Here is a 13,259-nt window from a genome sequence, read left to right on the forward strand (position 1 = left end):
CTCAAGGCGAGGCCTCATTCTTGAATGTCGCGTGTGCGCCGTGCACGCTGCAATGAGCGAAATTACGCATAATTTGACATTTGATACCGCCGACTCGTCCGTGGCAGAAGCGAACTCGAATCGCAACGTTTTATTCGTACGTTTACAATGATGTGTATCGCATAATTGAGCGTTATAAAGTATTTAAGAAATGATGTAGATATCGCACGTATATGGCGCACACCATTCTTTTTTCTTTCCAAATTTACGCGTTTATAAATATCTACTTACAGCGCTCTTAATTTTCAATTTTAAATTATAAGCAAATCTTAAACATAGATAACGTATTAAAATAAAATTCAATTAGAGTTAAACGAAGCGAAATACCTTATTATCCATTTTAATGGCGGATAATTTTTTGGTCTTTTATATCTGTGCTCTCTCGACAGAATAATGAAATATATCTTGTATCTATATGAAAATTATCATCAAGAAATTACGCGAGGTACGTACTTATCATCGCGTATATGCGAACGCGCATCCGCAAGTACACAGAACGCTACCTTTTTATCTCGAAGCGTCAACCTAATTATTGTGATTATCGCGCTGCGTTACGTAACGAGGCTACATCGCCGACGCTTTATTTGAGGACACATGTAACGTCGCGTCTTCTTCGTGGATCGAGCGTATATGTGTGCGTGCGACGTCTCTAATGTTATGTCAGTTTGAAGACCGATTCGAGGATTTCGCGTGCATTATATCATTATCCTGACCGCAGCGTATCGTTACGATGTTCATCGGATGCGGATTACGTGAACACGATGGCCGACCAGCTCGCATCCGGTGCATCCGAAAGGGAACGCATCCTTTTTCTCTCTCTCTCTCTCTCTCCCTCTTCTTCTCACGTTGACGCGCTACCGATGCATACGCGTGTGTCGGAATTTCCTCTCCATCAAATCGTCGGAATTCGACGATTCATTCTACGACGATTCATGAATTCCCACTGCGAGACAGGCCGGATGTAGATTATTAATCCGTGAGTGTGCGTGTGATTATTTTCGAACGGAAATACGAGAGATAACTGTGTTATTCCGTATTGTTTCCTAATCGTTAGATATATGTATATGTATTGATTAATAAATGTCAAAACAAAAACAATGATATCTTATATATGTATAGAACTATGATTGCCGAAACTTTTATTGTTGAAAAGTATATATCATTATTAAAAAAAAAGATATGTATGTGTGTGTAAATATATATTATGGATTTTTTTCAAATTGCTAGAGGCAAATAACATCGTGACAAGAAGCTAATCTTACATCCGTAATAACGCGTCAAATTTTTTTGCATTTTACGATGTCTCATTGTTATTTTTGTCAAAATTGACAGTTTCGATCACTGTACTTACGTGTCGAAACATATATCGCGAAAAGAATGCTTTCAACTGACAGATTATCAGTATTATACGTGACAATTCGCGTAGATAGGAAGAAAAAGATATACGTGACATCTCGTAGATTGGCATGTCAAAATATGCCATTGATATAACGATTAATCTACCGATCAACTATGCCCCTGTCACTCGATCGAAATGTAAACAGACCGCTAGTAATTGTTTGTCGAGCACAAAGCCGAACTTCATCATGCCTAAAGCTCGAATATTTGCGAACATTGACTTCGATTAGTATTCAATTACTCAGAAAAAATTAGTATAAATTATAAAATTATCCTGTAACAAAATTTGCAGAAAAAAAAAATTCCCAATATATCGTTTGCAAATTAAAAAAACACTTATAAATTATTGCAACTTAATTTTCAAAATATAATCATAAAATTAATAAAAAGTCAATTTAAAATCATTTTCAGATTATATAATATTTTTTTCCATTGTATACACACACACACACGCACACACACACACGATTATTCTCAAAGCAAAAGAAATTCAAACTAATACGCTCACCACGTATATTATTCTTGTCTATTTATAATAGCTAGTACAATACTCAACCTTTTAAATATAAAAATAAAATATTCGATTAATTTTATATGCAAAATAATTTAAAGACATACAGCGCGAATTCTGCTGTTACGGTGGAACTTTGAAAATAAGCGCGTAATTAATTAAGGTTGATTGAAAAAACTGTAACGTTAATGACAGAAATTGCAGCGAGAAAAAAATAATGTTTATCTGTGATACGCTGTATCTTATCATTAAATACGAAATCGAGATCACATTGGAAGAAAAATTCTTCGTCGCTCGAGTGGAAATCGCGGAACGCGAAGAACGCGACGTGATTATCGCGCACGGTCGAAACAACCTGTTAACTCTTCGTGCCGCTTGCACGGTAATGACGTGCACGCTCCACGTGCATGCATCGTCGTCGTGAAAACGAAAGTTACGACCCGATTAAGACAAAATGTAGTTTTCAACATGGCACTTACAGAGCGGTAATGCGGTATGCTGAATTGATCGCTTTCGGACCGATAAAGAAAACGAATGATACACATCAGTCAAAATGAAAGTTAAATAGTATTTATGTAATACCATTCGTCTCCTGTATCTTGAATATTAACGATTACCTTGAAAGCTTCGTACCTCAAGATATTCAATGTTGAACTCAACAGCCATTTTTACGAATTTTTCAACCTTGACGAGAGATTAAAAAGTCAATGAGGAAAAAAAAAAAAAGATCGTCTAAAGTAAATGTTTTTCGCAAGAGCTGGCCGTACCCGTTTTTGTTTGTCGATCATTACTGAATATAATCTAAAAATGATATTTATCCACATCGTCGCGATGAAGACCGAAAATGCGTGATTATATAATATTTGATTATCTCTGAGATCAGCACGCGAAACGAAGGGGAGGAGGAGGGGGAGGGAGGGCGGCGGATAATCTCTAACTCACTTCACTCACCTTACATCTCCGCGTGATAATGTTAAACACCGGCATGATGCAGCGGCGACCGTTGACAACGACACGTGCTTCTCGCAAATCTGTCACTTCCAGTCGATTTCTTTCCGAGTATTATCGATGCACCAGCTCCGGGGATGCTGCTGGCGCGCGCACGATGTTCGCCGGTCGATCTCCGATTTCGATCAATCGAGCGAACACACCGTGGCAATCGCATCGAAATAGTCCATGTTCGTTGTTTTAATCGATTTAAATATTAAATTAAGCCCCGATCGATACAACGCGAGTCGTCTCGCGCGAAAAAGAATTTTCCGAAGCATCTGGATATTCGATAGTCTATAAAGGAGATGTGATCGCTCGATGCAAGAAAAAATATACGGCAAACTCTAGAATTTCGAAAGAAAGGAATACTAAACGATCGCTAAATAATTATTTTTATTACGATTAACACGCAATTCACTGATTCCGTTCCAGCGATAATCGAACGATCGCAGTATCTCGAAAGACACTCATTTAATCAGTATGAGCGATCAGATAACAATATCTTGATGTATCGAAGATCTTGAAGCTTGCAGGATATCCAATTTTTCCGAATCATTAATTTTTTTTGTTAACTTTTCTTGTGCGATCGACGAATTTGATACACGCTGCCATTCTGATCCCAAACGATACTTTTGACGCTTCCATCACTCATTATAATTCTCTTTTTCAATTGACACACACGTTCAACTGTCAACAATCAGACATGTCAACAATGTCGAGAATGTCGAAACAATCGCTCCGAAATATCCGCTTTTCAATCCGTCACACGGTTTTTCTAGCCAAGCGAAATTGAGACACGTCGTTCCAAGACGATGCTTCTTCTGCGATGATTGTCGGCAAGTCACTACGATGCTCTTGAAACGCTTGCCTAATCAGCGCGCCGGCAGTTAGATAACGAAACCGTATCGTTGTCGTACTTGGTTGAATCTCGCGTTTCTTCTTATTCCGCGCGTTTCTCTCTGGGCGCGACGTCATCCGTGTCGTCCGTCGTCTCCTTTCCTCGCTCCGGGCGTCTGCTTCGTCGGAGAGACAATCGCAATTGGGTCGATCGATGACACTTTCATCAGGATGGACGACACGGCCGCGCCGACGACGACAAGGAGAAGCACATTTTCCTCGATCGTTCGCTCGCTTTGCGCGTTTATCGATTCCAACTGCGTTTCACCTACGAGCTCAAGAGTTCTGGCTCAAGGTCGCGGCTACCAGATAACACCCGCCACCCACCTCTTAATCCGCAACACGTTTATTCGAGAACGATATTGTTCGATGATACGGGTAACCTAAATCTAAAGCGTGTCGTTCTTTTCTATTGTGACGTTTTAAAACGACAAGATAACACAGAGACGAAAAGATTCCGATAAAGAATTCTAATCAAAATTACAGTAACATTGAAGATCATTGAGTGTTCTTTTCTCTTTTTCGAAATCTCGAATAATTTGAATCTTCGATAAGATTCGATAATTTGAGTTACAAATATTTGGCAGTTCTAACAATTAATATACTTTATAATATATAAATATAAAAAGAGAAATATACACATCACGAGACGTTCGATTATATCTCGAAAACAATTCGATTATAAATGAAAATTTTTCAACACGTCTCCGCAATTTTTAAGAACATAGAATTATATAAATCTCTTCGAATTATATAAATTTTCAAGCCGATAGATTCTTTTTCTCGTTTCGCGGAAAGTGCAATGAGACATATGTATATTTTTGTCGCTACTCGGTGCTGTTTATACTCCGATGAGTTGGCAAGGACAAGGTGCGAGGTCACGCGAGGAAAACTCTCGAGGAAATCCTTGCGTTGTTGAAAACGACGAGAGAGAGAGAGAGAAAATCCACTGATCGAATCTATCAGTATTACAGTTATCCAACGTTCCCAAGGCTGTGACGTTTTACGTTTATACCGTCTTTGATGTGAATCGAGTTTTTTATCTCTCGATATGTACCTGTGTAATTCCGCGATCGCGTATTGAAACAAATAAATCTGCCGTGAAATTTTGTGAAACGCCACGCCTTGTAAATGCTTTCACTCGTCCTTTTCAAGCGGCACTACACGTTCGAAGAACAAAGTCTCAAGTTTTATATTCGTGGACTTTCCTCTGACGCGATCAATCTCATCCTTCTTCGACAATTACCATCAAAGATCCGACGCTTTATTAGCGGTCCTTAACGAAGTTAGTGATAAAAGAGATCGACAGTTTATTACCTCCTCGTTTCCGATGCGCACAATCATAAAAGTCTGGAACGAAAGCACGAGGTGTCCTTGACGACGCGACTTTACGGCATAACGTGCGCGTTGGAAATGTAATCAATCGCTCGCTATAATCCACGTTTCAAAAGTCGCGTCCTTCTCGTACAAAAACACAGACACACACAGTCCGGGAGGAAGGGGAGAAGCAAAATAAATCCTTCGACTAAAGTTCGCGAGAAAAACGACGCACTCCGATTGATCTATAATCTATATAATTCTTCGCTGGCAAATACACACGCGACCGGCGACGTGCGCGTCGTCGCAATACACGGTACCCTGCGCACCCCGTTCGTGCGTTCGTTATAGAACAATTGATACGCGCGACGCGGGAGGCGGTGGCGTCGCGAGCAAAACGTGCCGGCGAAAGAGAGCGCGCGCGGTTCGAAGGCCGCGTAAAACTCGCTCGCTTGGCGTGAGTCACGACGACGTATGTACGTAGACGGAGCTAAATGGCCGGACTGGTCAACAATCGCGCGAAACACACCTCTCGGAGGACAATAGAACGCAGCGGCGCGCACGATTGCGCGCCCACCAGGAGCAACAAACAACACACACCTCGCGACGCGACGACGTACTCGTGCTCTGAACATAGCCAGTCTGACCGGCAGCGCTTCGTTCGCGCGTCAACCGCTCGGCCGTTTCCGTCAACGCTCGGCCGCCCTCGGCTCGCGCGCCACGCGCTCGCCGCTCATTCGACCGCCGACGGCCGTCGCAACAGGTTGCCGTCAATCGCGTACCGTGAATCGAATCGATCGTTTTTAGAAATTTGATTCGCGTCGCCGAAATAGATTTTCGTTGTATACATATATGGTGTTCTCTTTTTACGTAAATAAAGCTTGCAAACGGAAAAAAAACGTTCTATAGGAACTGCGGCAGAAAAATGGAAACGCTTTTCACTTCTATCGAATTTATCGAAATAAAAAATAATAAAAGAATGATTTCTCGAAGACTTACTAACGTTCTTTTTTTAGTATTTTTGGCGATACTTGAAAAATTACTATAATTAAATATGCATCAAATTTTCATTGATCTCTTTCTTTTGGAGTAATATTTTTTTTTTAAATAGCTAATTATATTGGAATTACTGTTACTTGGATTATTTCAATTAGTCTTATCGAATAAAAGCTCGATATGCGGGATTTTGTATCTCTTCTTACGTAACTACAGGAAAAATAGATAGTCGGTACAGACGACGATAGAGATCTAAACAAGTCTCAAATGTCTCACAGTAGTTACGTCAAAGTATTGAGATATAACATGTTATTTTATATCTACGATGATTGTAAGAATTACTTAGAATCATGACTGTTTATAACTTGAACCTAGAAATTCTCTACTTGTTATTGAAAATAAGACGATGGCGTATGACATTAGTTATTATATGAATAACGGCATAAATAAATTTTTATTCAACAAAACAATTATATGTGTGTATACAGTAAATTATTAGTTTCTGCTGCGTCATTCTTTTCTTAAAATATTTTCTAAAGGATTCAGCTGCAGATAATTGGAAGAAAGCGCGATAATAACAGCGTTAACAGGTGTTGATAATATTTTTACGGTCATTCTTATATAACATGCGCTTATCTCTCGTACGTTTATTATATTCGAGACATCGCGCAAATCATATGGTCATTAAATTTCAGGCCGAGACCGAAATATATTTTAATTTTTGTCTACTCAAAATTCTCGTACGCGCAAATAAAGTGATATTTTTAAAGTGAGAGCAAATATAAATTTCATTTGTAGCGGAGGGACGAGATTTTATTACGTGTGTAGATTGCAACGTCCCGACAACTTCTATTTGTTTTATACGCCGTAATGTCGCTATTCTTATCAAGATATGGTTTATGAAATGAAGTATGTTAAAAAGATGATAAAATGAGATAATAACAATAAAAAGCGGAGGTTTAAAAGTCAAATACCTACGTCACATAATCTGGAAAGTGGGGTTTGATAAGATCATAGAAGTAAAATCCAAATACTGATTATCGACATCAAGAGGAAGATTACACGAACAAACATTGATATCCGTTTCATGTCGCATGTAATACATATGCAACTCTTAACGAAAATTTGACGACAACTCTATCTATGTCTCGTGTAAACGTATGGATCTCGAAAAAAAAAGATTTTCAGTTTACATCGTATTATACTTTTTATAATTCGGAAAGATGTAATCGATATTGTATATGTTGTTTACTATATTATAGACAAATTTATATATTAATTTATTATAATAAAAGCTATATATATAATAAATTTTTCGTGTAATATTCAAAATTTGCAATTTTTCTAAAATATAATATGCAATGTTTGCAGAATGAACAATCTCTACGCATTATTTGTCATATTTCATGTAATTTGCAAAGAATAATAAACTTGAAGGAAAATTGAAACAATGATCGCACATATTTCTTTCTCTCTTTCTCTTTCTTTCTTTCTCACTCTCTTTCTATCACGTGTGAATTTCTACTTTATCGAGTTTATGATATATATGAATCAGTAAGACAATCACTAAAAAAAAATTCGAATACAGATCTAGGTTCTTTCTTTCACCTGGCATTACATATTCCGAGCTCGCGTTACAAATACAAGACACTTGGTTTGGTTACAGAAGCAGATCTCGTATTTGGTAAGCGCGATCTGTCGACGTCACTAAACCAGAATCGCCCAAGCAACGTAATCGGCTGAAATACTGCAGAAGGCAAGAACGGCGGTAGGGAATATTTAGATGGAGTTTGTCGGATGCGTAGAGAGAGAGAGAGAGAGAGAGAGAGAGAGAGACGAACGCGGGGAGGGGATATCTATTACATAACGGAGCCTAAATGTTCGCGCCGCCGCTAATTTATGATTCTTCGTTCCGAGCCGCCTTCGTCGACGATGCGCTTGACGCTATGAAAACCAGAATGTATTTCGATCGCAATGAAAGATTTATGCCGATCGATTCCGGGTCCAGCAATGTGTATTCATATTTTATCTATAAATTGATAATAGCTTCGCTGTCCCGCGCGACAACCGGCCAAATAGACCGTGTACGAAATGGAATATCAAGCGGAGAGCTTGATATTTTACTTGAAATAAATTCATATAATTCGATTCATCTAAAATAAAATTTATATATATTTTTTTTTTTAAGAATCTGATTAGAGAAATCTTATTTGTGCGAGAGAGAGAAAGAGAAAGAAATTTTTGAAATTATTTTCCCTATAATCAGTACTCTAATTACTACTGTTAGATTACCATAGATAATTTTTTATTTTACTCTGTCGTTGTTTCCTTAAACTTGATCCTTAAAAATAAAAATTTGTATATGTTAATATGAAACGAAAATGCATTAATTAATTTAGCAATTTGCTGCGAATTATACAATTTGGACGGTGAATCTTGTTGAATATATATTAGGCGAATTTATGTTATATATAAAAGCCAAGCGTACAAATGATATTTCTGCATTGCAACAGGTGCAAATACGGGGGTCATACTAAGACCCTAAGCCATTCAAACTACGATGTATTAAGAGCTTAAGATTTGCATATATTGTGAATATATCAGGCCAATGAAATTTAAGCCCATGGCACATCGACTGCTAAGATTTTGCAATTCTAAGATATCCTAAGCTCAAAATACCATTAAGAATTTGATAAAAAAAAGAAACAGGAAAATTATCCGTTTCCAGAAGCACTGTTAATTATATGTAAATATTACAGAAATTGGAGCAGTAAATAGTATTCATCGTTGTAAGAAATTCATTAGATGTTCGTAAAACTTTAATTTTACAAAAATAACCTTGATAGAAATTAATAGCGAACACACACTCGATACACGAACCGTGTAACGAAGATTAATTGCGCTCAAACGGTCACGATATCGGCGACGCACGCATCGAAATCATTCCTCACACGCGATAAAATCTCGAGAGTAGAATCCATTCGAATATGCTTGCACAAATATACTTTCCCGAACAAAAGGCATCGTTAAAATTGTAGATGCGCGAAGATAACGCGACCGAGAGATGTTAAATGCGTCGTCTCTTTTACGATTGTTTTTACGACTATTCAACAGAGACCAGAATTTCTTCATGTACACGGATGCGAGCCGAATATCAAAGCAGAAGAAATCGCTGCTCGGTGCTATCTGTCTCGGATGGCGCAATCGAACGAACCGAAAGTAAAAGCGACCGCACTTGCTCTCGATTTATATCGTCTTTACAACAAGATTTATGATTGTACATTCCTTTCGTAATAGAAAAAGAATATTATCACGAATATTTAAAAAGTTATCACGAATATTTAAAAACTATGAACACGAATGATAGTTCCTTTGAAAATACCTCATTAAAATAAAACTAGCCAATACTACGGCTCTACGCACCGTAGAAACGTCGAAAGTAATCGTGCGCTCGCCAAACGAAATATTTCATTCCACCTTGTAGAGCTCCAGAGATATTGAATATCCTCGCGGTATCGAGGACGCCGACCATCCATAATAATCGGGGATATATGCCGACGAATGCATCGCACAAATTGCTACAGGCGGGTATTCGACTAAAAGCACTTTGTCCCTTGTCGGCGAATGCCGCAAATATCTACTTTGTCCCGCGAAACGCGCGCGTCTGATCCATTATTCAAAATGGAGACCCAGCCGCTACTGGATGGTCGCTGACGAACGAGATCGTAGCCGTTTGAAGAAGCGCAAATATTAACCCGCTGCTATTTTTCTCGAGACTTCCGTCACTGAATAAAATTATATTTGCGATCTAAGTATGTAGGTGTGACGAAATTTCTCGAAAGCGAATCGAGAGAAGTAAAACCGACGAGAAGATTGAAATAATAATAGATATGTATTAACAAATATAATCGCTCGAGAATGTTGTTTACTAAATTAATTATGTTGTATATTATTGTCATATATTACATACTTTCAATTTAAGAAATATATAATCAATAATATATTATATTACAGTCTATAAAAATTAATTTGTTTATGTAGCTTCGTTGCATAAAAAAATTCCTTTTCATTCAAGGACTGTGTTTTTAATGCAAATATCCTACGTCCTACGTAAATAATCGCAACTTTATTCCATGTTTTTTCCTCCTACGAAAATAGCCTGAACTCGTTTGATTTCCGAGGTCCGAAGTTCACGGCGCGAAAGACTTCAATCAACGTGAGAAAAAATCGCAAGTGGAAAACTCGCGCGTGGATTAACAGGAAACGTGTAAATGTAAATATTTATTGAGAGTATTGGTCGAGACACCCGGTATACGTGAGCAACCACGGGTACGACGGATCAAAGAATCAATTTAAAGGCGGTCGCTCGTGTTATGTGGTGTGCACGTGCGTGTCGTGCGTATGTGTATATGTATGTTTGTATGTATGGTATATCATCGTCACCAAAAACAATTTCGCTTTATTAAGAGCCCCGGGATCGTAAAGACGATGAGTTAACGAGCCACCAGCTCGTTTCTTGTACGCATCATATACCGGGTACTACGCACGCAACACACAAGGACTTATTCGTATTATTACTTATAACTTGCGATGTAGAAGGATTAAGTAAATCTTGCACAAATATGTATGTATAATATTTACGTCAAAAGTCTTATAACTCTTTTTGCTGAAAGTCGCACGAATTAATCGCGACAAAATTTTTTCCGTTAACCGCAAGTTGAGAAGAACGCGACGCAAAGAACCTTCTCGGCGCGCGTTTGATGCGTCAAAGTTTGCTGATTCCAAGTTTTCCATGAAATATTACGTTGTGTGCAAGCAAAGGTTTAAAATCAGAGCGCCGAGAATTTAGCGGTAAATTTTCTCCCCGTCCGTGATGGAGAGCGTTTGACGCTTTGAGAGACGGAGAGATTTATTTTTATTCAATATTAATAATATTAATATATTTGATTCGTCACTGACTTTGCTGTTTCAAATATAAGAAATAAAATCAATAATTTCGAATTTTTAATTGACCTATCATCATTTAAAAGTATGCATTGTATCACCGAGATACGATGTCGAAAATATAGCATTGAAAAAATAATGATAATATTAAATATGGCAATATTAGACTTCTATAATGAGCAAATTAAATTATATTCCGCAAAAAAAAAAAATTTCATTTCGAATGGAAACGTTTTCTTTAAACGTGGTTAACGAGTGCGCAGATACTCGCGTTCTCGTTCGCTATTTGACGTTAAAAATACCTCGTTCCATAAAAATAATATATTGTGCACACCGTGGTGTGTCATCGAAGATTCGTAATCGAAGAGCTACGGTGCTAAATTCGTGATGAGAATACGAACCAAAATGTTTTCAGGGACCTACTTTCGTGGTTTCCTCTTCGCGATCGCTTATGGATTTGCTTTGCGACGCAAAGCAGATCGATTTGCAAGCCGAAGCGACAATTAGCACCGCGTGCGTGCCGTTGAATGTTGCAGCGTCGTGAAATGTGCTTTTGGTACAGTGCTAAATGTATGCGCGGATCTCTCGCGTTTGCGGATTCTTTTAAGACGACTGCAAGAAAAGAAAAAAGAAACAATATCTCGTTCGTACCTCGTTCGACGACGAGGAATGATGGGGAGTATCGGCAACCGGGTTAGAGAAAACTGCAAACGCGAGAGTTATAGAGTCTTGTCGAGAAATTATTTTCATGGCGCGAATGTGCATTTCGCGAGATTACGTAAGAATCGATGATGTCGAAAGCAGCTGTGATTAATTATTGAACAAGCGAGAGAGAATGAATCCATCGCGGCCGGCGAATGCGGGATAACCGATGCGGGATTACATAAGACCAGTTAGCGTCAATCGAAAACTCAATCGCGCTTAGATTGGATAAAATGAACGGGAATGACTTACAAAGAAAAATAGCTTTCCTCGCATCTCAATGCGAATGCGCCATCTCGATTGAACATATATTCGGGCATTTTTAAATTTTTAAATTTACTCTCACAACAACAACAACAACAACATAAGATAAATACAATTTTCCAATTGCGTTTCAATTTTTATTTGACTCGATGTCAAATAATTTGAATTAATTAATTTTAGCTTTTATCTAAAAAAATCTTTAAAAAAATTCTTATTTATATAATTTAATCTTTATATTATAACTTACACAATTAAAATTCTAAACGAGGAAAAGAAAAAGTAATTGAATATTTTCACACGTTATCCGATATGAGAAATACTGCGCTGTACCGTTCATGTTATCCCTGCGCATATTACATACACACATACGCATACAAACTTACCTCAGAGTTGCTGGTAGCGACGCTGGACAAACCCGGGGACATGGTGCCGGTGGTGGCGGGGTCCGGGCTCACCGAGGCCACCGTAGAGTTACCGGGGTGATGCGGCAGCAGCGCGGGGGCATGCGGGTACGAGGCGAGATGTGGATGCTGCGGCTTCGGGTGATGCAGCTGCGGGCCGGGCGGTGCACTTTGCACCACCATCGGGACGGGCGGTGGCCCGGTGTCGACCGGCGTCCTGCCGTTGCCCTCGCTATCGGCGCTGCCGCCGAGAACCGCATTGCCGCCGCCACCCTCGCCTCCGCGAAACGACTCGTGCAGGTACTGGCGCACCTGGTTCTTCTGCTTCTGCACCACATGATAACGCGTCGGGTTCTCCAACAGCGTGCGCACCTACAGGTTTTCGGGAATTTAAATTTAAATATATCATATTGTAATTGTGTTGCGGACAATCAAATTAAGAATCAAATTTAATTAGGTGAAATTGGAGATAGAAATAAACGCCCCGATTGGCCAATTTCATTTTGTTTTTATTCAATAAAATTGATATTTTTTAAAAATATTTTAATACGAAAGAAAAATTAAATTGACGTTTGCTAACTCGCGACGTTATTTTAAATATACTATCACACATAAGATATGCGACATTTTTAAGTTAAATATTTTGAAAAAATTGATTAAAAGATTCAGGATCCAGAGACGCGGTTAACATACATAAGCAGAAAATAAAATTGAGAATCAATTATAAATTATTATATTGTAAGATTTGTTACTATAAAAAAAAATTTTTTTGGAATTATTGTAATTTATGTATTTAAAAA

General features: G+C 38.3%; 1 protein-coding gene across 1 annotated transcript in view; it reads right to left on the reverse strand.

Annotated features, from left to right (window-relative positions):
- Positions 1-13,259, reverse strand: part of Mitf (transcription factor Mitf) — a 59,469-nt gene that overhangs the window by 26,141 nt on the left and 20,069 nt on the right. The window contains 1 exon segment of the mRNA XM_070294953.1: positions 12,442-12,831. Coding sequence (XP_070151054.1) covers positions 12,442-12,831 — 390 coding nt within the window.

The sequence above is a fragment of the Polyergus mexicanus genome, unplaced genomic scaffold (genome assembly GCF_030449975.1).
Source record: "Polyergus mexicanus isolate NDT 795.1 unplaced genomic scaffold, iyPolMexi1.0 SCAF_4, whole genome shotgun sequence".
NCBI classification, from domain to species: domain Eukaryota; kingdom Metazoa; phylum Arthropoda; class Insecta; order Hymenoptera; family Formicidae; genus Polyergus; species Polyergus mexicanus.